Source organism: Schistocerca americana, chromosome 1 (assembly GCF_021461395.2).
Source record: "Schistocerca americana isolate TAMUIC-IGC-003095 chromosome 1, iqSchAmer2.1, whole genome shotgun sequence".
Taxonomy (NCBI): domain Eukaryota; kingdom Metazoa; phylum Arthropoda; class Insecta; order Orthoptera; family Acrididae; genus Schistocerca; species Schistocerca americana.
The window spans coordinates 647,823,017-647,847,273 of record NC_060119.1 but is presented as its reverse complement, the minus strand read 5'-3'; the positions used below and the strand labels follow the sequence as shown (position 1 = coordinate 647,847,273).

Below are 24,257 nucleotides of genomic sequence, written 5' to 3'. Positions count from 1 at the left end.
TAGAAACTTAACACAATATTTATTTTCCCAGAGTCCAAAATAAAGGCAGCTCTCTTCAAAATTCAATATAATGTTAAACTCTGAAGCCCAATAACATCTCTCTGTTAATATTTTCTAGTACCAGCAGTGTTTGCCGGAACGTGATCTCACCGATGTTACAATTTACTTGGGTTTCTTATTTGACAATCTTGCTTTTAGTTCCAGTTTTAGCTCTTATATATACTCTCGTTACTGGTAAGATAGGTAAGTTATTGTTAGTTCATAATGTATTAAAGAATACTTCATTACCAGAATCAATAAATATGTCCACTTTGGAATCCTCTGCTTTTCCAACTATAATCGGTTGTGGATTAATTGTAGCTGGGCAATGTTCTTCTAGCAGCAACCATTCTTTTGTTGCTATTTTATGCATTAAGGAAACATACTTATTATGAGGTAAGCCTCTTAATGTCTCTCTATGACCTGGGTTCCGGCCCTGGGTCCAGATCACCCTACGTTTTCCTCACTATTTGTAACCACTGGCTGGTTACCAAACCTAGGTATGACATTTCCATTTCGAACTCTATTATTGCCAGGTACAAATTCTTGTGTAGTTATGTGGTCTATATTCGAAGGTGGATGTCCTTTTTGATAATTTTCATTACCCCTATTCAGATTATATCGGTGTACTCTAGCCAAATTTGTCTAGTGTCTTTTGAAATTACCAGAGCTATTATTATTATTATTATTATTATTATTATTATTACTCGTTCTGTGGTTTTGATTCTCATTTCGGTCTTTATTTATCACATCAAGTGCATCTACAAAGGATGATAGTTCTTCTACTGCCTTCCACCTGCCACATAATGTGTCTTTCCTAGCGTTAGTGGGTAATCGCCTTATCAAAATCCATGCCAGTCCCTCATCCTCCATTGGTTTATCTAAATATTTGGCTCTTGTTAAATGACATTCAAAATATTTTCTTGTTGTACCCCACATAATTTGGGTCCCATAAATCAGATATTAACTTCTCCTGCGCACAAGATGACCACTATTTCTCCTTAGACTTTCTCTGAAAGTCCGCCCAAGACGAGAAATTTTCTATATTCACTGTGCCCCATTCGGAAGCCTCCCCTAAAAGGTAACCTACAGCAAATTCTATCTTTTTTGCATCTTCCCAATTTTTAGGTAAGGCTTGATTAAATCTTTTTAAGAAGTGGGTTGGGTGCATGTCTCCATCTGCTCTAAATTTGGGCAGTTGTCCGGCTATTCCAGAATTTGCTCCCCATTGTAAATCTGTTGCTACTTCACTAGTCAACACTACATTCTGTGAAGTTACCCCCTTCTGTCTTATTATGGATAAGTTAAATACCTTCCACAAATCGTCTGTCTTTTTTAGTATCATCTAGTTCCGATGCTAAACTTGGTGGAACGTTGTCTGTGTTTACTCTCTCAGCAACTTACCGGTCGATTAATTCCTCTACTTTTCCTCCAGACCGCTTAAATTTATGGTGTCTGAGGTAGCTAGCTTTTCATTAAAATTTCTCTCTACCGCATCTACAATTGTGTTAACCCCTGCAATTTGCGATTAGACAATAGGGATCAGTTTGTCTTGGCTTTCAATGGTATCTTTTAAGGTATGTGATCTCTGTTTCATTGTGTGTTGAATGTAACATTACACACACTTTGAAATGACCCTAACTTCTCATTAAATTCAGACACTATATTGGTACACTTGTCCTCAATATCAAATTGTAATTTCTGGGTCAACTCCTGAAATTGATCATCCTCTTTTTGTTAAAGTCTATAAACTTTTTATTCATTTGTAGATAAACAATTACGTAATTCATTCTTCAAATGTACTTGTAAATTTTCCACTTCATCATTTAACACCTCAAATTTAGAATCTAAAGCTTCACCCTGTGCTTATAGTTTTTCATTTAAAGAAACATTTTGATCACTTATTTCATTCCTCAAAGAGGAAATTTGAGCAGTTGAAGTTACACTCTGTGCTTCTAACTTTAAGTGAAAAGTAGTACTTATTTCATTTCCCAAGGAGTCAATTTGAGCAGTGGTGGCTACACTTTGCCCATCTATTTTTTCACTTAACGAACCATTCTGAGCATCTAATTTGGTATTTAACTGAAGTTTTAGGATACTTTGAACTCAGTATCACTGTATTTTCATCGTACATAAGTTTTTATACAACTGAAACATTTCTCATAAGCTTGACACCTTCTGGTCTGTCAGAAATTGTCACATTCATTTTCCCATAAATACAGTCTACAAATATCTCTGAGTTTAGCAAAACAGCTGTCTGGACCTTACGAAAGTAGAAGCGAAAGAATGAATAAGTAATTGTCTCTTCTCTTCTTTCAACAACGTTCAAATGTTAACACAACAATGTTTGACATCGCACGGAGTATGGCGTGTTTATTCCTTGAGCTGAACGTGTAACTTCTGATGCGGGCTCGGCGACTACCTGCCCGCGCCGACCATCCTTCAGGTACATGTCCATCCTGCACTCACACACACAATTGTGGTGCAGTACATACAGTTCCACTTTTCCACACTCCTCTCTAAAATAACGCGATTGAGACGGTGGAAATACAAGAGTCTCTAGAGTTTTCCCCAAAATTGTCGAGGCACTACAGTATCATAAAGATCTATTAAGTGTGTAATTTTCAGATTTTAATCTGGTCTCCTAACAAAGATATTGCAGGCCACAAAATGAAAAAATTAAAGAAATCCATTTTTAAAATATTTTAAGTCTAACTATATTCTATAAAGAGTAGCTATACTGTGCAGTGTAACAGCACAAAAAAAGCTAAGGTTGAGAAATTGCTCCTTCTTTGAAAAAATAGTTTTCAGAAACTGAGTTTTTAATTTGTGACCAGTAATTTCGAGCTATTAAAAATACATTAAAGGATGTATTCAGATATGTGATAATGGTTGTAATTTATAGTTCAGTATGTTCTGATTTGAGAAATCTCAGGCAGCCCATTACTGAATAATTTAAAAAACCACAGATGCTTCTTAATGTGAAAGAATGTTTGTGGCCTGAAACAAAAATGGCTGCTGTTTCTAAATGTTAACAAATAAACAAATTTTAAAAACATTCTTGAGTCCATCATCAAACATAAGAGAATTCACGCAGAAGATATTAGGTTGTTGTTGTTGGTCCCCCCCCCCCCCCCTTCTGAGATGGTGAAGTAACCAGTGCTGGACCACTTGGTTTGGATTGACCCAGGGGCAACATGAAGCAGCAATATTTTTTGATATAGAAATAGGGTGGAACACTACCTCATAATGAAATGATAGTCAGTAATTGTACTAAAAGATGATGGGTCAGGTGGGCACAACACAGCTTAGGCTCCTACCCAGTTAGCTGACTGTGTGTGGGGTGCACACAAGAGTTTTTTTAGATTAGGTGACTCTTCGTGCAATCCAAATAACAATAGTTGTAGGAAACCCCCCAAGAATCTGTGTAAGAACAAAAGAAACACCTCCCACAGTGAGTGTGCTATTAAAATCCCAGTGGTTAACTTCTGAAGCATTTGCCAACAAGTTGCCAAAGTTCAAAGTGCCCCTGAAAAGCAACGAAGTTCACATAGTAATAGGTACAGGAAGCTGGTTGAAACCAGAAATTGATAGCTGTGAGATTTTTGTTGAAAATTTAAGTGTATATCAAAAGGATAGGCTAATGGGAAATGGATGTGGTGTGTTTGCTGCAGTAAACAAAAAAATTTGAATCCACCCAAATATAAATTGCAGCTACGTTCGAGATTGTTTGGGTAGCTCGCAGTATCAGGGATGGGTACAAAATAGTAATTGGATCCTTCTATTGCCTGCCAGAATCATGTCATATTGTAACTGTAAACGTTAGAGAAAATCTCAGCTTGTACATGAGTTCCGCAGTCATACAGTTATTGTTGGTGGAGACTTTGATTATCCAACAATCAATTGAGAAAATTACAGTTTTGGTAGTGGTGGATGAGATAAGACATCCTGTAAAACAATACAAAATGCCTTCTCTGAAAACTATCAAGAATAGATAGGTAGGAACCCCACTCATGATGGAAGTATATTGAATCTAATGGTAACAAATAGACTGACCCCTTCGAGGGTGTCCACATTGAAACTGTTATCAGTGACCATGATGTGACTGTGGGAACAATGGTTACCAAAGTACAGAGGACAACTGAAACAAGCAGGAAGTTACATATGTTCAGTAAACTAGATAATTAGGAGTGTCATATCTCAGTGAGAAACTTTACACTTTCAGCACAGAGCAGCAGCATGTAGAGGAACTATGGCTCAGGTTTAAAAGAATAGTTGACCATGCACTGAATAGATAGGAACCCAGAGAACTGTAAAGAAACTTCTGAAGAAACAGATATTATTACATAATGGGTGTAAAACAAAGCATATGGCAGTATAAAAAGATGCTGAATGAAACAAGTTTGGCTGTCAAGAGGACAATGTGTGGAACCTTCAGTGGCTACCATAGCATTATATTGTCAAATGATTTTTCACAAAACCCAGAGAAATTCTGGTCGTATGTAAAGGCTATTAGTGGCATAAATGTTAGTGTCCAGTCCCCAGTGATTGAGATAGGAACTGAAATTGAATATAGCAGAGCAAAAGTTGAAATGTCTCTCTGTTTTCAAATGTTCCCTTTACCAAAAAAACCCAGGAGAATTTCCCCAATTTAATCCTCATACCACTGAAAAGATGAGTGAAATAACTGTTAGTGTCGGTGGTATTCAGGAATGGTTGAAAACATTGAAATTGAACACAGCTCTAGGGCCCAATGGAATCACTGTGAAATTCTAAATTATGGAGGAAGGGCGCATAGACTTCATTGGTAAGGAGGACACAGAATGTTATCTTGCATGGAGAGTGTCAGATGTAGAAGTAACTTTGGGTGTGCCCCAGAGAAATTTTCCAGACGGTGCAGTTACCTGTAATGAAATTCTGTGTGAAAGAAGCTGCATAAATATTAGTCAGAACTTACGATTTCAGAGTGGTGCAAAGATTAGCAACTTTCTGTAAATGTTCAAAAATGTAAAATTATGCACTTTCACAAAATGAAAATACATGGTATCCTATGACTGTAACATCAATGTGTAACAGGTGGAATCAGCAAACTCACAAATACCTCGGTGAAGCACTTTGCAGGGATATGAGATGGGATGATCATAAAGGAGTAAAGCAGATGTTAGACTTAGTTTCTTTGATAGAATACTGGTGAAATGCAGTCAGTCCATAAAGGAGATTGCTTAAAAATCATTCGTGTGACTGGTTCTGGAATATTGCTGAAGTGTGTGGGCCCATAGAAAATGGGACTAACAGGGGATCTTGAATGTATACAGACAAGGGCAGCACAAATTGTCAAAGATTTGTTTGGCCTCTGGGAGAACGTTACAGTGATGCTACAGAAACTGAACTGGCAGACTCTTGAAGACAGACCTAAACTCTCTCGAGAAAGTCTACTAACAAACTTTCTAGAACCAGCTCTAAATGATGATTCTAAGAGTATCTGTATCAATCATATAAGGATGAGAAATACAAGGTTAAAATAATTACTGTATGCACAGAAGTACAAGCAATCATTCTTCTCGCACTCCAAACATGACTGTAACAAAGAAACCTTAATAAGTGGGCCCGATGGGACGTACACTCTGCCGTGCACTTCGCAGTGGTTTCCAGAATACAGATGTGGATGTATGTGTAAAACGTGGTCCCACACAGCCACCCTTCATTGCCTAATATAGCTAAGGAACTTTTGAATTGATACCAGGAAATGGACCCCCCAGGGGCTCAGCATTCATTTGCTGAGTACGGACTTGGCGACCCTGGGGTCCTGAGCTGGGAACTGGTCAGCGCCGCCAGTCTCCTGTCACCGTAACCCCTGAACATGCTTCAGCGACCACCGTATGGCGCGGCGGTGGAATGTTGTGTGCTGTGGGGAGTGGTAATCTTGGCTTGACCGCCGGGATTGCGAGGAAGGCCAACCTCTATAAAAACCCCTCAATCTTACGGTGTGCTCCGCACCTATAAGATGCATGGCTGGGTGGAACAGTTGCAAGCGGGCAACCTCTGGGGCACCTGCCACATCCAAGTTGTATTAGGCTTACTCAGGCACGCGGGGCTCTGTCTGAGTGGACCTTTAGTTCCCTAGCTGCTTGTGGGACCGCAATGGACCCTTCGACCTCTACATTTCCCCCTACCAGTGGATTGGGTGGGCCACTGGTAGGAACACACACCCCATCGAAAAAGCGACTTCGTGCTGTGAGTCCTCCAGCGCCTGGTGTTGCTAGAGATTTATCAGACTGTCGTAACAGAGCACATGCTGATAACCAGAATGTGTTTTTGATTATTAAACGGAAGGAGGGTAGCTTTGAGAGGGTTTCTCCCTTTTACATCCACAAGGGTCTTCAGGGAATTGCAGGAACACTGAAATCTGTGAAGCGACTGCGCAATGGGACTGTTAGTTGAGACTTCTAGTTCCCGTCAAGTCGCTTCTCTTCGGAAAGCAACCTGCCTCGGAGAGTACGCTATCGAGACCGAGCTCCACTCCACTTTGAACTGTAGTAAGGGTGTTGTGACATGTAGGGACTTGGTGGCTATCCCCACAGACGAGTTAAAATCTGAGTGGGTTGACGAAGGTATTGTTGACGTGCAGCATATTGTGAAACGAGTCGATGGGGACCTAGTCAAATCAGACTCGTTTATTCTCACGTTCAGTTGCCCGAGACTCCCAGAGCATGTTAAAGCGGGGTTCTTACGTTTGCCAGTACGTCCATATTTCCCCAACCCAATGCGGTTTTAAATGTCAGCGCTTTGGGCATACTACGTTGGGGTGTTGGGATAGCCACTTGTGGTAAATGTGGTCAGCCTGCCCATGAAGGAGCCGGTTGTTCCATCGCCTGTGAAGTGTGTGCATTGCTCTGGGAGTCACCCTGTCTGGAGCCGGGTCTGCCCCATCTATCTCGAAGAACGGAAGATACAGGAGATTAAAACATCTAAGCGCATCCCCTATGGTGAGGCCAAGAAGCTCTTTAAGGCCATGCAGCCTCCTGTGTTTACAACATCTTTCGCTTCCGCTCTGAAAAAACCGGTGCAGTTGGCCACTGTTGCTACGCAAACGGAGGTTGCTAGTGTTAGCACTAATACCTGCGTTTGCCAGTGCACTTGTGCTGCTGCGGTTGTTTTGAAACCTGCAGCTCTCCCCCACTACGTCGGACAAGGCTGTGGTTGCTGACATTGGCGTACTTCCTGCCTCTCCCCATATGGCGCCTTCTGCCCAGGCGAGTAAAGCTCCAACTGTTGACAAGGCTCTGCATTCTAAGCCCCCCAAGACAAAGACGCCGAAGATGAAGGTTTTGCCACCTGAGGAGACTAGTCAGGGTCGGTCCGATGACGAGGCCATCGCACTGTCTGACATCTCCCTTGGGTCGTCATCGGAGCTGATGGACATTGATGTCGACTGGGGGCGATCTTCTCGCCCCAGGAATAAATCTCTGGCCAGTACAGGCTCTCCTCCAAAGCACAGAGGCAGGGTGAAAGTTCAGCCACACTGATCACTGGCTCCCATATTACAGTGGAACCTGAATGGGTTCAGGACGCATGTGGCCGAATTACAACTCCTTGTACGAGAGTGCCCTTTGTGCTTATGTCTCCAAGAGACACATTTTCGGGCCACTGATGCTCCATCTTTACGGGGCTATACCGTATATCGAATAGATGATCTGACGGGGGAAAGGGCAAAGGGTGGTGTTGCAGTTTTTGTCCGTGACATGCACCCCTCATCTGAGCTCCCTCTCTTTACAGACTTGCAAGCAGTTGCAGTTGACCTTCTTGTGGGTCGGAGGCTCACAGTCTGTTCAGTTTACTTACCGCCTCAGGATGCAATAGACTCTGAGGCTCTCACAGACCTTATTAGCCAACTCCCCCGCCCGTTTCTTCTTCTGGGGGACTTCAATACCCATAATGTCTTATGGGGCTCTCCGACTACTTGCCCCAGGGGTCGCGTTCTGGAAAGCCTCATGATGTCTGAAGAACTGTGCATCCTCAACTCTGGTGCTCCCACTCATTTCTGTACTGCTTCCGGGTCGTCATCAGCTATTGACCTTTCCTTTTGCTCTCCAGCACTTGCGGATTCTGCTCTGTAGGAGGTTGCTGCTGGCCTCCATTCTAGTGACCACTTCCCCCTTTGGATTCGCCTCCTGGATGAGGCTGTGGCATTACCAGTGCCGCCCCGGTGACACCTCTGCAGAGCTGACTGGACACTTTTCAGCCAACTGGCTGTTTTGGAACGCCGTGCCAGCGTCCACAAATGGGTCGTCCATGTTACAGCCGTGATCTCCCATGCTGCTGAATTGTCAATCCCATGGTCATCCCAAGAGGCGTCCTGCCCCTTGGTGGACCACTGAGTGCCGCTCAGTCATCCGGGCCCGCCGTGCAGCTCTGCGCCACTTCAAGTGCCGTCCCTCAGCTGACAATCTTGCGGCCTTTGGGGCGGCAAGGGCCAAGGCGCAGTGAGTGATTAAAGAGAGCAAACGACGGTCATGGCAATCGTTCTTGAACTCAATCTCCCGCTCCACTAGTTCTACGAAAGTATGGGAAGCCATCAGGAGGATTTCCGGGAAACTCAGCCAACTACCTGTCATGGCATTGCTGCATCAGGGATGTCTCCTCATGGCACCGAGAGACATTGCCCAATCACTGGCCAAGCATTTTGCGGAATCTACCTCCACTATTAACTGTGATCCAGGTTTCTGCCGCTACCCCACTGCCATCGAGAGGGGTCACTTGGACTTCCGGTCTCCAAATTCTGAACCCTACAACTGCCTCTTCACAATGTGGGAACTGGATTCGGCGCTGTCTGTGGCTCATGATACTGCGCCTGGTCATGATCAAATCCGGTACAGCATGCTGCAGCACTTGTTGCTGCCATCCAAGGAAGTTCTCCTGAATTGTTTTAATATGATACGGTTATCCGGCATGTTCCCTGACTCGTGGAGGGAGGCGATTTTGATTCCCCTCCTCAAACCGGGGAAGGACCAAAAGCATCCCAATAGTTATCGAAGTACTGCTTTGACGAGCTGTGTCGGGAAGACGTTGGAACGCATGGTCGACCGTCGCCTGGTTTGGCTGCTCGAGACCAGGCAGCTCCTTAGCCCCTCTCAGTGTGGCTTTCGGAGATGTCGTTCAACTATAGACAACTTGACCCTGCTTGAGGCGACCATCCAGCAGGCCTTCCTGCGTAATCAGCATTGTCTAGGTGTATTCTTTGACATTAATAAGGCGTATGACACTACTTGGCGCCACCTTATCCTCAATCAACTCCATCAGTGGGGCTTTCATGGCCGTCTCCCCATCTTCATTCGGTCCTTTCTTTCCCACTGCCTCTTTCGATATCGGGTTGGTAATGTGCTACCTGAATTGTACGTGCAGGAGAGTGGTGTTCCTCAGGGAAGCGTTTTAAGTGTCACCCTCTTTGCCGTCGCCATTAACAGTATCACGTCCACTATCTGGAATCCTGCACAATGCTCCTTGTTTGTGGACGATTTTGCTGTTTTCTGTTCTTCCTCCAGTCTTGTCACTGCTAGTCGGGCAGTTGCAGCTTACGATAAAGCAATTAGAGGCATGGACTGCGAAGATGGGTTTTACCTTTTCTACAGACAAATGTATGTGTGTTCATTTTAATCGTTCTCGATGTCTTTTTACCTCCCCCGAATTCCGTCTGAGGGACACCATTCTTCCTTTTAGAGGCACTGTGAGGTTCCTGTGCCTCACTTTTGATTCCAAGTTGTCATGGTTGCCTCACCTTAAAGACCTCAAGGTGCGCACCCTGAAGGCACTGAATATTTTGAAGTGTCTGAGCCATCGGTCCTGGGGAGCAGATCAGGCGCGTCTGTTGCAGTTTTATAGGGCTTTCGTCCGATCGCGTCTTGACTATGGTTGCACTGTGTATGGGTCAGGAAAGCCTTCGTATCTGAAGATTCTTGACGCAGCACACCGTGAGGGTATCAGGCTGGCCACTGGTGCCTTCCGTACCAGTCCCATCCCCAGCCTGTGTGCTGAGGCAGGGGAACTGCCGCTCGCCATCTGGCGGAAACTCCTCATGGTGCAACGGGTGTGTCAATTCCTTACCTGTCCTACCTCCCCTGCGTACCCTACCGTTGCCGAACCGCCTATGAACGTCTCTCTTCCAGTCGTCCCAGGGCAACGAGACCATTTGGGATTCGTGCCAAGCATTTGCTTGAGTCCCTTGGTGTGAAGCGTGTGGCCCCCCAATGCCAAGGTTTTACCCGCCTGCCTCCCTGGTTGCTCCAGAGGCCCACCGTCCTTTTAGACTTGTCGGAGTACCGGAGGAGCTGCACTCCTGCGTTTATTTTTACCTCCTTATTTTCCGATATTTTACACCAGCATCCAGACCATGTACCAGTATTTACAGATGGCTCTAAACAGGGGGACTCTGTTGGTTGTGCTGTTGTTTTCCCTGATCAAGTCGTCAAGTTAAGGCTTCCTGCGGCGTTTACCATCTTTGATGCCGAATTGTTTGCGATCTTGCGGGCATTGGAGCAGATGAGATGTGTTCCCAGTCTTAAGTTTCTCATCTGTTCTGACTCCCTGAGTGCCCTTCAGACCATGCAACACTTATACCTAGCGGATACGGTCGTCCAGAACATCCATGATGCCTTACTCCACCTGCAACGGCAGGGGAAGGTGGTTTCTTTCTGCTGGGTGCCGGGGCACGTGGGTATTAGGGGAAACGAACTGGCGGATGTGCCTGCCAAAGATGCATGTTCCCTCCCTCACATTGTTGAATGTGCCGTCCCCCTCCATGCTGTTACCTCCCTCCTGCGTTTTCGTGTTATGCGTCAATGGGAAGAGGAGTGGCTGGCAGTCGGTGAAAATAAGCTGCGTCTGGTCAAGGCCACCACGCGGCCATGGCGTACGTCCTACCAGTAATGCAGGTGGGATGAGGTTCTCCTCACTCGCCTCCACATCGGGCACAGTCCCTTAACGCATGGTTTTTTACTCCGGCGGGAGGACCCCTCGAATCTGCAGTGCTTGTGGCGTCCAGATTACTGTCCGCCACATTTTACTTGACTGTCTTTTATTCTCTGACTAGAGGGCGGTGGTTTCTTTGCCACCAGATTTGCCCTCTATTTTGCAAGACGACGCAACGACTGTGGTGAAGGTCTTACGGTTTTGTCCTAAGTTGTTGCCTCGGATTTTAGGGAGAGGGTTTTAATGTGCTGCTGGGTGACTGGCTCACCCAGGTTTTAGGTAAGAGGTCCGCCAGTCACGATTACCTCGTTTCCCTTCGGTTTCTGTTCTCTTTTCCTTGTGTTTCCTTTCCTTTTTTAGTGCGTTTTTTTCTCCTCTTGTTTTGCCTCTGTATGTGAGGATTTGGAACTGCGTCAGGTCTGTGTCTTTTAGCTGTTCTCCTTGTTCACTGTCCGTCTTAGTCCCTTCACTGCATGTGTTCCTGTTTTTATGCGTTTGGGTGCTGATGACCACACAGAAAATGGAGTCCTGTAAAGGAGAGTTCTTAAATGTCACCCTTATTTCAGTAGCCACTAAGAATATTGTCTGATCTCGAATGCTGTCCAATGCTTCCTGCTCATGTGAACAGTTTCCAGTCTTCTGCTATTTCCCTAGTCTTGGAATTACTGCTTGACAGTTACAGGCTTGAAGTAATGTTTAAAATCATAGACTACAGACTTTCTGTGGGTAAATGTTTGTGCTAATTTACATCAACCCCAGTATTATGTGAACTGCAGGACTAACACATCTCCAATAGGTCTTACTTAAACAATAGTTCGTCATTGACTAGTAGTCAACCAATCAGTTATATTTATCCTATTGACCAATTGTACTTGCTCCATATAGCATGTGGGTTTTTTTAGCAGTGAAAAGTATGGCACATTCTCCTCCTCTTAGTATGTTAAATTTTATCTGATTTTTCTTGTATTTTTCTGTACAGTTATGAAATTGTTTCTTTCAGGGAAATTGCTAAAACCAGAGGATGTGTTTATGTATCTTAATTGTCAGTTCGTTAGGTCGCAGAAGGAAGACAAAACTGGTTTAATTACAAATCTGTTCTTTACAGAACGTGGTGAACAAGATGCTGAATCTCAGGATGGAAACAGTGCTGATTTGGATGATGATGTAAAAGATAAAGATGAAGAGGACGATGATGAAGAAGATGGAGATGCAGATGCTCAAGAAACAGAAAGTGCAGAGAAGGAAGTTACAAACACATCATCAAAAGGAGAACCATCTGTGACTGATAATGCAGAAAGTGCAGGGGAGGGAAATGGCAAAGAGACAGAATTAGAAGAAAAACCCAGTGGAAAAGCGAATGGTGAGACTACGGAAGGAGTCACCGTACATTCTGGAGGAGGAGTGAGAGGAGGGGGAGAAGAAGAAGACAAAACAAAACCATGTAAATTGGCAGAAAAGGAACCTGTTAGTATGACACGTTGGCTGTTGTATTTTATTTCTCATGTGTACAGAGGATTGGAGCAGTCCACTATAGTTAAAATTTTCTTTATTAGGAGGTGAATGTTTCGCAGCATTCTGAACATGAAAAGCAGGTGCCTGAAGCTAACTCGGCTGATAATGAAGATTCAATAAATCTGACGATAGGAGAAGATGAAGAGAAGCTTTTGGCTGAAGAGGTAAGAAGTTATTACTGTGATTTTTAGTTCCTGTGCTGCCTGCAGGAGAGAATATCCAGTATAGTTGCAGTTTGATTTTGACAGGAGTTAAGAGCTCATCTCTCCCCCACCCTCTCCCACCTCATTTCTAAGTGTAGTGTGGTGTACCGTTGCACATGCTATAATATGGAGGTCATTGATTAAAATTACATTTATCAATTGGCATTTATCATCATTTTGCCATATGTTTGCAGTTCTGTTGGTTTAAAGGTCTCTTCATGAGAGTGTACTTAAAAATAGTGCAGTGATACTAGAGTGGCCAGAATGGAATTGGAGCATTCCACTAGTGAAGAGTATGTAAAATGCTGATTTGAGAGCTCATTGTCTGCAGGATCTATGCGTTTAGTGTTTCCTCTAAACAAAAATTGCAGCTCATTATCTTCTGTTGATAATTGTAATCCAAATATCTCGATTTTTTTTTTTTTATGTTCCTTTAGCTTTTAGATACCAGCTCTGTGATGAAATCTTTTACTCCATTGTTGATGTGCCTGAAGGCTGCCCATAGCTCTCATAGTTCATAAGGTTCTGGGCCCAGAGCTGTGTTGAATTGCAGGACATGTAATTTTTTTGTACAGTATAAGGTCAATCAAATGAAAACAAGACCTGTGAGAAAAACGTAAAAGAACTGTTTATTTCAAAAGTAATTCCCATAACTCTTAATAGATTTATGCAATAAAAAGAAACACCCGCAGCATACATTTTGATGTTATTTTATTACATTGCCACTAGTTTTGGTGACTCATACATCATCTTCAGGCCTTAACTGACACTGAGGGGGTGAATATCAATCGTATATGTGATTCCATTGGTGGCCAACATCTATGAGCTGACTTCCTTAGAATACTGTAAAAATCATGTTGTCTGCAGCCATCAGCTAGCGACTGCATTGACTGGAGCTACTGAGCTATGTCGCGCTACAGGCGATGTTGACGTGCGCATCATGATGCCAGTTTCCGAGAACATTATTATATAGAAATGGAGAGTGGCACTGGAGTAAGTGTGACTAAAAATAAACTGAAAGAAGTTGCATCTACCTCTATTCTTGACGGGCCATGTGTGTCTGCAGGCTGTAACTTCAAAGATGATACATCGCTTTTACAGTATTCTACAAAATCCAGCTGATATACGTTGGCCACTGATGGAATCATTTATAGGATTGGAGTTTATCCCCTCAGGAACAGTTAAGGCCTGAAGATGATGTATTGAGTCAATGAATGTGGCTGCAGGTATTTCATTTTGTTACATAAGTGAACGGCTGAAGTCATATTAAACATAACTCACAAAGATAGATACACAAAAAGTTAACATTTATCCCACTGTGAGACAAGATGTCCAGTGGTCTCATAGGATAATGTTTGCAGCTGCCTGTGGAGCCATGGAGGTGTTTCTTCAGGGCTTCAAAAACATGGACATCGCATGGGGAATGGAGGATGTGTAAGGGATTTCCAGCGAAATTTCAGCACTGTACTCGAAACAACTTTGGCAAGATGGGGGTACAATCGTGGTTTCTTAGGCAACTGCAAACATTTTTCCACGAGGGTTTTGACTGATTGTCTTTCTGTGGGTTAATGTATTAACAGGTATGGAGTTTACTTACCTTTGAAGTGATAAACAGTTTATTTACTTTCTTTCCATCTGTCTCATTTTCATTTGGTTGACCGTTATACAAAGGATGCAATGTCAGCGTTGTTGATTGTGGATGAGTCAGAGAAATAAAAATGTCCACTGTTTGATGAACAAATTTTATTGATTGGAAATTTTTAGTTGGGGTACTGTTAATTGAGGTGGATCTGCAGGAATTTATTCAGATTCATTGTTATGAAATAATTGTATATGAAGAGAATGATTCAGCAAAAATATGTGCAACTAGCACCTTTGAAGAAATGCAACAACAAATGTTTCAGACAATACAGAGAATCGAGGATAATTATCTGGCGTATGCCAAAGACAAAACTACCTCTGTGGCTGTCACTGTGTAATGTTTTCAAGTGAAGAGAAATTGAAAGTCAGTTTTTAAGTTGGAAAGCTATGCTTATGATGAAAGGCGAGTCAACAAATAACTTGCTTATTGGTTATTTTCACAATTCAACAAATGAGAGTGTGGAAAATCATGTGGAGCGAGATTAGAAGAAACGGTTGTTGATCATATCAGTTGTTGACAGTCCCGCTGGATTATGACTGTCTAGTCACAGTGCTAGAAACATTTGTCACGAGATATTTTGATTTTAGATTTCTTAAAGAATCTACTTTTGAATGAAGAGACAAAGAGGAAAGATGTCAGGAAAGACCACATGAAGTCAACATTGTTTTTGTTGTAGTCAGGACAATATTAAATCGGCTAACAGAGGTATTGATTTTTTATTTTTTGGTGTTGGAAAGATACAAAATGTCATTGTTTTAAGCCGAAGAAAAGCAAACCACAGAAACTAAAACAAAATTCTGCAGGAGCAGCCACTGATGAAAAAGAATAATTACTGCAGCTACTTACAAAAATTCGACATCATCAATTGAAATTGAATGTTACTTGGATTCCAGAGTTACAGAATATTTAATAAATAGTAATGTACAGTTGAGAAATGTGAAAAGGTTACCAGAACCAATTGAAATTAATATTGCAAAGTCTGGAATACTTCTACATGCTAAGTTTTCTGGATATTGTGACATTAAGAACTATGTAAAGGACAAAAAATTACAATTTCTGATTACCTGTATTTTATCAGTTCTAACCCTTAGCTTTAACCTGTTGTCACTATGTTGTGAAAACTGAATCACCATGTACTCTGCAATAGTTGTTGAACTCCTGACTCAATGAAATCTTTATAGATCTTGATTTAAAACCAGTGTTTACTAAATTAATGTTCTGACAACTTGGAGTTGTAATTGGAATTTATTGTATTGACTATAATCAGACACGATTAGTCATTAGCATGTGTCGTTATTTGAAACTGACATTCAGTTCAGACCCTTGATATTTAATCAATTGAGCTAAAAGAATTTTGAAAAGATTCAGTATATTGACTGTATTGTAGTATATTGTGTTAAGAGTTTTGATATTCCTTGAAACCACAAACAGCCCATAAGTCTCTTTGCAGTACTTAGAATGGAGTTGAGTTGATGTGAAATGAAGTGCTACAGCTCTCCTCTATGCGCAGAGTCCATCGAGAATAACTTGAACAAATAAATAGAACAACGGAATGTATTTCACAATAAATCTTTGTACAGAAGAGTGAGTTCTAATCCTTGAGGTGACCTTCTTACTCCGCTCTACCTAAATGCACAGCTATGTATGCTTATTCATTTATACATCAAGCTCTACTTGGTTCGTCATAAGAATAAACCTGATATAAGCAAACAAAAATGTGATGATTGGTCAGAAGCCATAGCACATATACACTGGTGGTGTTACGCTCTTAGAAGTAGGTCCTACTTAGAAATTAGGTATGTTATTACTAGGTTGTGTTAAAAAAACTTCAAGTTACTGAAATGTGTTAGCAGCCATCAGCATTTCCTTAATCGCACTTTAGCTATGTAGTTTTTATTTAAAAAGTTGTGTACAGTCAGAGCCTCAGCACTGCTGTACTCTGATATTTGCTCTGTTCATTCACAGTATGAAAATGGCTGAGGCTGTCTCCTGTTCCAAAATGAAACGTGTATGGAACACCGTTAAAAAGTGCGGAGAAATTATTTGTTCCTAAAGTTTTTCGTAATTTTAGAGAGATAGTCTGTTTTGGATTTTTCTGACAGACTGTATTAGATTCAGTTGAGAGACAAATATCAGAACGTGGAGCGGAACTGATAATTTAATTGACTTAAAATCTATTACATCACATTTTGTCCATTCTCATTTCATCTTAGTCATTGATTTTTCGTGTTCATTTTGAAATACCTACAATACTGGCCATTAAAATTGCTACACCAAGAAGAAATGCAGATGATAAACGGGTATTCATTGGACAAATATATTATACTAGAACTGACAAGTGATACATTTCCACACAATTTGGGTGCATAGATCCTGAGAAATCACTGCCCAGAAGAACCACCTCTGGCCGTAATAACGCCCTTGATAAGCCTGGGCATTGAGTCAAACAGAGCTTGGATGGCGTGTACAGGTACAGCTACCCATGCAGCTTCAACACGATACCACTGTTCAAGAGTAGTGACTGGCATATTGTGACGAGCCAGTTGTTAGGCCACCATTGACCAGACATTTTCAGTTGTTGAGAGATCTGGAGAATGTGCTGGCCGGGGCAGCAGTCGAACATTTTCTGTATCCAGAAAGGCCCGTACAGGACCTGCAACATGCGGTCGTGCATTATCCTGCTGAAATGTAGGGTTTCGCAGGGATCGAATGAAGGGTAGAGCCACGGGTCATAACACATCTGAAATGTAACGTCCACTGTTCCAAGTGCCGTCAATGCGAACAAGAGGTGACGGAGACGTCTAACCAATGGCACCCCATACAATCACGCCGGGTGATACGCCCATATGGCGATGACGAATACACACTTCCAATGTGTGTTCACCGCGATGTCACCAAACATGGATGCGACCATTATGATGCTGCAAACAGAACCTGCATTTGTCCGAAAAAATGACGTTTTGTCATTCGTGCACCCAGGTTTGTCGTTGAGTACACCATCGCAGGCGCTCCTGTCTGTGATGCAGCATCAAGGGTAACCGCAGCCATGGTCTCCGAGCTGATAGTCCATGCTGCTGCAAACGTCGTCGAACTGTTCGTGCAGATTGTTGTCGTCCTGCAAACGTCCCCATCTGTTGACTCGGGTCGAGACGTGGCTGCACAATCAGTTACGGCCATGCAGGTAAGATGCCTGTCATCTCGACTGCTAGTGATACGAGGCCGTTGGGATCCAGCATGTCGTTCCGTATTATCTTTCTGAACCCACCGATTCCATATTCTGCTAACAGTCATTGGATCTCGACCAACGCTAGCAGCAATGTCGCGATACGATAAACCACAGTCGCGATAGGCTACAATCCGACCTTTATCAAAGTCGGAAACGTGATGGTACGCATTTCTCCTCCTTACACGAGGCATCACAACAATGTTTCACCAGGCAACGCCGGTTAACTGCTGTTTGTGTGTGAGAAATCGGTTGGAAACTTTCCTCATGTCAGCACGTTGTAGGTGTCGCCACCGGCGCCAACCTTGTGTGAATGCTCTGAAAAGCTAATAATTTGCATATTACAGCATCTTCTTCCTGTCGGTAAAATTTCGCGTCTGTAGCACGTCATCTTCGTGATGTTGCAATTTTAATGGCCAGTGGTGTACATCTCGTCATTGTACAATTCATCATTATTTTTTGTGAATAATCCCCCATCTTCTTGTTTCTAGTTACATATTGCACACAATTTTCCTGTTTTGTTAATTGGCTCATTTTCAACATAGCAGGTGACATTTCCAGAAGGGAAATGTATTTCTCTGATTCAGATAAGGATGAAGATAAAAGATTTCCAGACAACTGGCTGTAATTAATATACCTTTAGTGGCTTCAGTATTCAACAGTAAACGGTGAAATCCCTGGAGTATGCTTTTGTATCACACACTGCTCATTCAAAGAAATTACCCTATGTTTAAGTTTGAAATTTTCTGTTAGAATACGTCAGGTGTACTGTAGTGCTGGAGTTTTGCTGAATTTCATTTTATTCTCTTTAGAAATAAAATGACATCCGAAGCTTTATTGTTTCTCTGCTTGTCTGTTTATATGTCTGAACTGCAACTGCTCACATCATTACAGGTTAGTCAGACTGCTGGCTGGGCAGTGCTGTCCCAAGTGTAATAGACCGGTAAAGCTGTTGTCCGCATTCACTCGGTCTGTACGCATGTAACACAGCAAAAAACACATCCTTATGATCGTACTTGACTACTGGTCTGAGCTCGGCTTCCACTCAACATGAAACGAAATCCAGTGAGATTCAAGCAAACGTGGAAGAATACATGTAATGTTCTCATCAGGTTTATTCAGTACATTTTCCGTCTAATCGAATTTTTTCATTGAAATTCTTACCAATAAAATGTGGAAAATGTCATACCCTTTTACTGCCGCCCCCATATAAACGAACAAGCATCAGGCTACATAACCAATTTTAATAAGTAATAAATTAATGTGAAAATAGGTTGTTATTTAAATAACAACTGTTTTGACTGTTGTCCAGTTTTTTAAATCTTTTAGATCAACATATGTCTGTATGTTTTACATACAAGAATGTGTTGTTTCCCTCTGCAAGAGGGATCAGACAGATGGCTTGTTTGCCTCATGAATTGTAGCAGTTCCGTATAATACTCAATAATATGCTTGTCGAATTCATCTTTGGGGGATTTATAATGGTTATTAAAATGTTTAGCACCATTCTTAAAATGTCTGCATTGAGATTTGTACAATAAATTAAAATGTATCTTCACTGTCGTATTGCATTGTGTGTATGCTCCTGAGAAAACACCAGAATTTTTCGGAATTCTGGGAATTTTTCGGAATTCTGGGAATTTTTCGGAATTCTGGGAATTTTTCGGAATTCTGGGAATTTTTCGGAATTCTGGGAATTTTTCGGAATTCTGGGAATTTTTCGGAATTCTGGGAATTTTTCGGAATATTTGAAACGGCAATAAAAACTAAACAAGCAGCGATAGAAATACACCGTTTGTTGCAATATGCTTGGGACAACAGTACATTTTCAGGCAGACAAACTTTCGAAATTACAGTAGTTACAATTTTCAACAACAGATGGCGTTGCGGTCTGGGAAACTCTGTAGTACGATATTTTCCACATATCCACCATGCGTAGCAATAATATGGCGTAGACTCTGAATGAAATTACCCGAAACCTTTGACAACGTGTCTGGCGGAATGGTTTCACATGCAGATGAGATGTACTGCTTCAGCTGTTCAATTGTTTCTGGATTCTGGCGGTACACCTGGTCTTTCAAGTGTCCCCACAAAAAGAAGTCACAGGGGTTCATGTCTGGCGAATAGGGAGGCCAATCCACGCCGCCTCCTGTATGTTTCTGATAGCCTAAAGCAATCACACGATCATCGAAATATTCATTCAGGAAATTAAAGACGTCGGCCGTGTGATGTGGCCGGGCACCATCTTGCATAAACCACGAGGTGTTCGCAGTGTCGTCTAAGGCAGTTTGTACCGTCACAAATTCACGAAGAATGTCCAGATAGCGTGATGCAGTAATCATTTCGGATCTGAAAAATGGGCCAATGATTCCTTTGGAAGAAATGGCGGCCCAGACCAGTACTTTTTGAGGATGCAGGGACGATGGGACTGCAACATGGAGCTTTTCGGTTCCCCATATGCGCCAGTTCTGTTTATTGACGAAGCCGTCCAGGTAAAAATAAGCTTCGTCAGTAAACCAAATGCTGCCCACATGCCTATCGCCGTCATCAATCCTGTGCACTATATCGTTAGCGAATGTCTCTCGTGCAGCAATGGTAGCGGCGCTGAGGGGTTGCCGCGTTTGAATTTTGTATGGATAGAGGTGTAAACTCTGGCGCATGAGACAATACGTGGACGTTGGCGTCATTTGGACCGCAACTGCAACACGGCGAACGGAAACCCGAGGCCGCTGTTGGATCACCTGCTGCACTCGCTGCGCGTTGCCCTCTGTGGTTGCCGTACGTGGTCGCCCTACCTTTCCAGCACGTTCATCCGTCACGTTCCCAGTCCGTTGAAATTTTTCAAACAGATCCTTTATTGTATCGCTTTTCGGTCCTTTGGTTACATTAAACCTCCGTTGAAAACTTCGTCTTGTTGCAACAACACTGTGTTCTAGGCGGTGGAATTCCAACACCAGAAAAATCCTCTGTTCTAAGGAATAAACCATGTTGTCTACAGCACACTTGCGCGTTGTGAACAGCACACGCTTACAGCAGAAAGACGACGTACAGAATGGCATACCCACAGACTGCGTTGTCTTCTATATCTTTCACATCACTTGCAGCGCCATCTCTTGTTGAAAATTGTAACTACTGTAATTTCGAAAGTTTGTCCGCCTGAAAATGTACTGTTGTTCCAAGCATATTGCAACAAACGGTGTATTTCTATCGGTGCTCGTTTAGTTTTTATTGCCGTTTCAAATATACCGGTCATTTTTGAAACACCCTGTATGATAAAGAATATTACCGTACCCCGCCACTGCAGAATGATAATAATGCAATAATAAAACATAAATGAGAGAAAAACCCGAAATAAAACTTCAGCTACAAGGGAAATGTGCCATTTAAACAACAAAACACCATGTGCACACAAGCATCTCCCAGCAGCAAAATGTTCCAAAGGCCTTAGGACGGAGACTGTGCAATACTTCGTAACAACAAACTGCTTATGATGAGTGAGATGTCAAAACTGTTTACAGTACGTTTGTTTGAGCAATTTCCAGTGGGTGCATGCGCAAGTGAGTCGCGTATGAGCGGTACTTTGTATGGCCTCGGCTGCTTAAGTGTGATTGTTAGCAGTATCAGCAGTAGCAGCAAGCAGCCAGATGCTAATTGGAAAAAGTTTTCTGGCATGCCCTAGCTGCCAGATTTGCCCATGCAGAGCAGTCAGAGCTACCGTGATTACGGGGCAATCTCCTTGTGATCCTTGTTTACATTTATTGTTTTTATTGTTTCCTCTTCATTCACAGCTCTCACGTCAAACGAAAATAAAATGATTTCTTTGGCTCGGAGCTCTCAAGTGAAATAAAATACATTCACATAATTACGGAATGCTAAAATATATTATTAGGTTGCTTTCTGATTTTATTTCCATGTTTTTCCAATCACCATTAATCGCCTTGCAGAACAGTGAAGTTAATTTTGTTAGTTTGTGAAAGAAATTAGGCTTTTATTGCTCTTTCCCGCTGAGACAGCGTATTTGTTTGATATGAAGTGCTTCATTCCACAGTAATGGCCAGCTCCAACTCTTTTCAGAATTTCAAGTGCACATTTTCACCTTGTGGCACATATGCCGTTATGCCATAGTGAAATAGTACAGTGCAGATACTTGAAGATATTTTACATCTCGAAAACTGCACTGAAAAGCTTATTATGAGGTTTGACCTACTTGATTATGAATCTGGACATACGAATATCCACTTCAAGCCAAATTATGCATTTTAGTACGGCTTACAAAATTATGATGGTCTTGGAGCATCCTCTGAGTGTCTGTTTCTTTTATGATGTAATGTAAGATACCTATGAACGGGCTTCTTACGTCATCGTAGCTTCACTTGCGCAGTAACGCATGTTTTCCAGCGTGCTCTAGCAACTGCTGAAATGAACCCATTTCTAACGGGTCTTGGGAAAATATTGTGAGAGGTGGTTTAAGAAGTGTCACTTTCAGAGTAAAATTCCTTTTGTGCAAGGTGAATTATGTTGGTGTGAGAACGTTTGATGCATTTCTTAAATAACAGTGTTTGACTGTCGCTTAAAACGTAAAACTTAACACTTTGAAGACCAGCCACTTACAAGAATTTCGAGCCCAGAAGACTAGACATTTCTCATTTTAAATTCCAGTGGCACATGTGTGTGATGTATCTTACAGTGTAACACATACACACACACACACACACACACACACACACACACACACACACACACACAAAAGACCGATATTATATGTGAAAGCTTAGCGTTTCTTGTAGCCACATTATGTACACTAATTTAAACCATTAACTTTTCCTATTTATGTGTTCGTGCTACTGAAGCTATGTTGCTATTGGCTGACTAAATCACTTGCCCTATGGTTTGAATATCTGCCGTTGTGGGCTGGTGAGATCACGTGACATGGTCTATGATTGGCTTACAAAAGGGTGTTGCTATTTAGATTTCAATGCTTCGGAAACTAATGTACTGTGTTTGGTGGAATTCGGATGTATACATTCATAACACGAAAATATGCAACGTATCATAATGCGAAAATATGCAGCAGACACGTTGCTGCACATAAGTTCTTTCCAAATATATTATTATTATTATTATTTATTTTCATTTTTGTCTGTGTGTTGTTTTCTAAAGTGCCAGGCATATCTGCCCCAGGCGTACTAAACATTTGATATTGGTAGTTTGTGGCATAATCCTTACCACTTCAGGCATGGGGGTTACCTTCATAGTCTCGGATGTTATTGAATTTAGCATATGTTAAAATTCAGAAGTAAGAAAGAAACACATAATCTTTCTTTCCTCCAAAAAATAGCTGCCCCGAGATACAGGCCTCCAAAGATGACAATGCGAACACTATTTTGAAGATGCGAATTTCGGTAAAATTTTTAAAATGCCGTTTCTCTGTAACAGTTCTCGTTGTTTTGTTAGTTGCAAGATAATTGCTCTGTGATTATAATGGTATCCTACATTTGACAGATATGTCCATAGTTCTTTTACTGTCTCCTTTTGAATTTTTTTAATAATTTGCAGAAAACAACCTTTTTCAAAGATGCCAATCCAGAAAAATTAATTATTTTCTGTTTATTAGTACCATGTAGTACTATATTCTCTGTAAAGGAGAACTTCCCTTTCGAAGGTGAACAGGTTTTATTTTTAAAAAATCATTTTTTTAATTTTCAAGGGTAATGTATATCTTCACTGAAATTGTTTCTTACTAATGCCTTTGTTACAATGTTTATTTCTAATGTCTTTGTTGCAGTTATTTCTTAACACTTTCTTTGTTGCAGATACTTCTTACTTCTTGTTGTAGTCTCTTGTCAGTTTCTTTGTTTTGGTTGTTCACTGCAGGTTTCTGTATTGTAGTTGTTCAGTGCTAATTTGTTTTCTGAAGGGGCTTCTAAGAAATATGAGATCATCCACTGAGTTGTGTGCTCTTGTGAGGAATTTGCCAGTTGACAAAGTTGCAGTGTGTTTTGTGAAAAGGACTGTTTGAAATTTCTTCTGACTGGAGCCACAGGAGAGTGAAGAGTGCTGACTATTTGCATATCCATATAAGAGGATATGTTGTTGGTGATGGTGGTGGCGGTCTTCAGTCCTGAGACTGGTTTGATGCAGCTCTCCATGCTACTCTATCCTGTGCAAGCTTCATCATCTCCCAGTACTTACTGCAGCCTACATCCTTCTGAATCTGCTTAGTGTATTCATCTCTTGGTCTCCCTCTACGATTTTTGCCCTCCACTAATAAATTGGTGATCCCTTGATACCTTAGAACATGTCCTACCAACTGATCCCTTCTTCTAGTCAAGTTGTGCCACAAACTCCTCTTCTCCCCATTTCTATTCAATACCTTCTCATTAGTTATGTGATCTACCCATCTAATCTTCAGCATTCTTCTGTAGCACCAAATTTCAAAAGCTTCTATTCTCTTCTTGTCCAAACTATTTACCGTCCATGTTTCGTTTCCATACATGGCTACACTCCATACAAATACTTTCAGAAACGACTTCCTAACACTTAAATCTATACTCGATGTTAGCAAATTTCTCTTCTTCAGAAACGCTTTCCTTGCCATTGCCAGTCTACATTTTATATCCTCTTTACTTCGACCATCATCAGTTATTTTGCTCCCCAAATAGCAAACCTCCTT

General features: G+C 41.8%; 1 protein-coding gene across 2 annotated transcripts in view; it reads left to right on the top strand.

Annotated features, from left to right (window-relative positions):
* Positions 1 to 24,257, top strand: part of LOC124607891 (scaffold attachment factor B2-like) — a 211,848-nt gene that overhangs the window by 61,994 nt on the left and 125,597 nt on the right. For both annotated transcript variants that reach the window (XM_047139942.1, XM_047139941.1), the window contains exons 3-4: positions 12,110 to 12,468; positions 12,558 to 12,680. In XM_047139942.1, the coding sequence (XP_046995898.1) occupies positions 12,110 to 12,468; positions 12,558 to 12,680 (482 nt within the window). The remainder of the gene's footprint in view (positions 1 to 12,109; positions 12,469 to 12,557; positions 12,681 to 24,257) is intronic.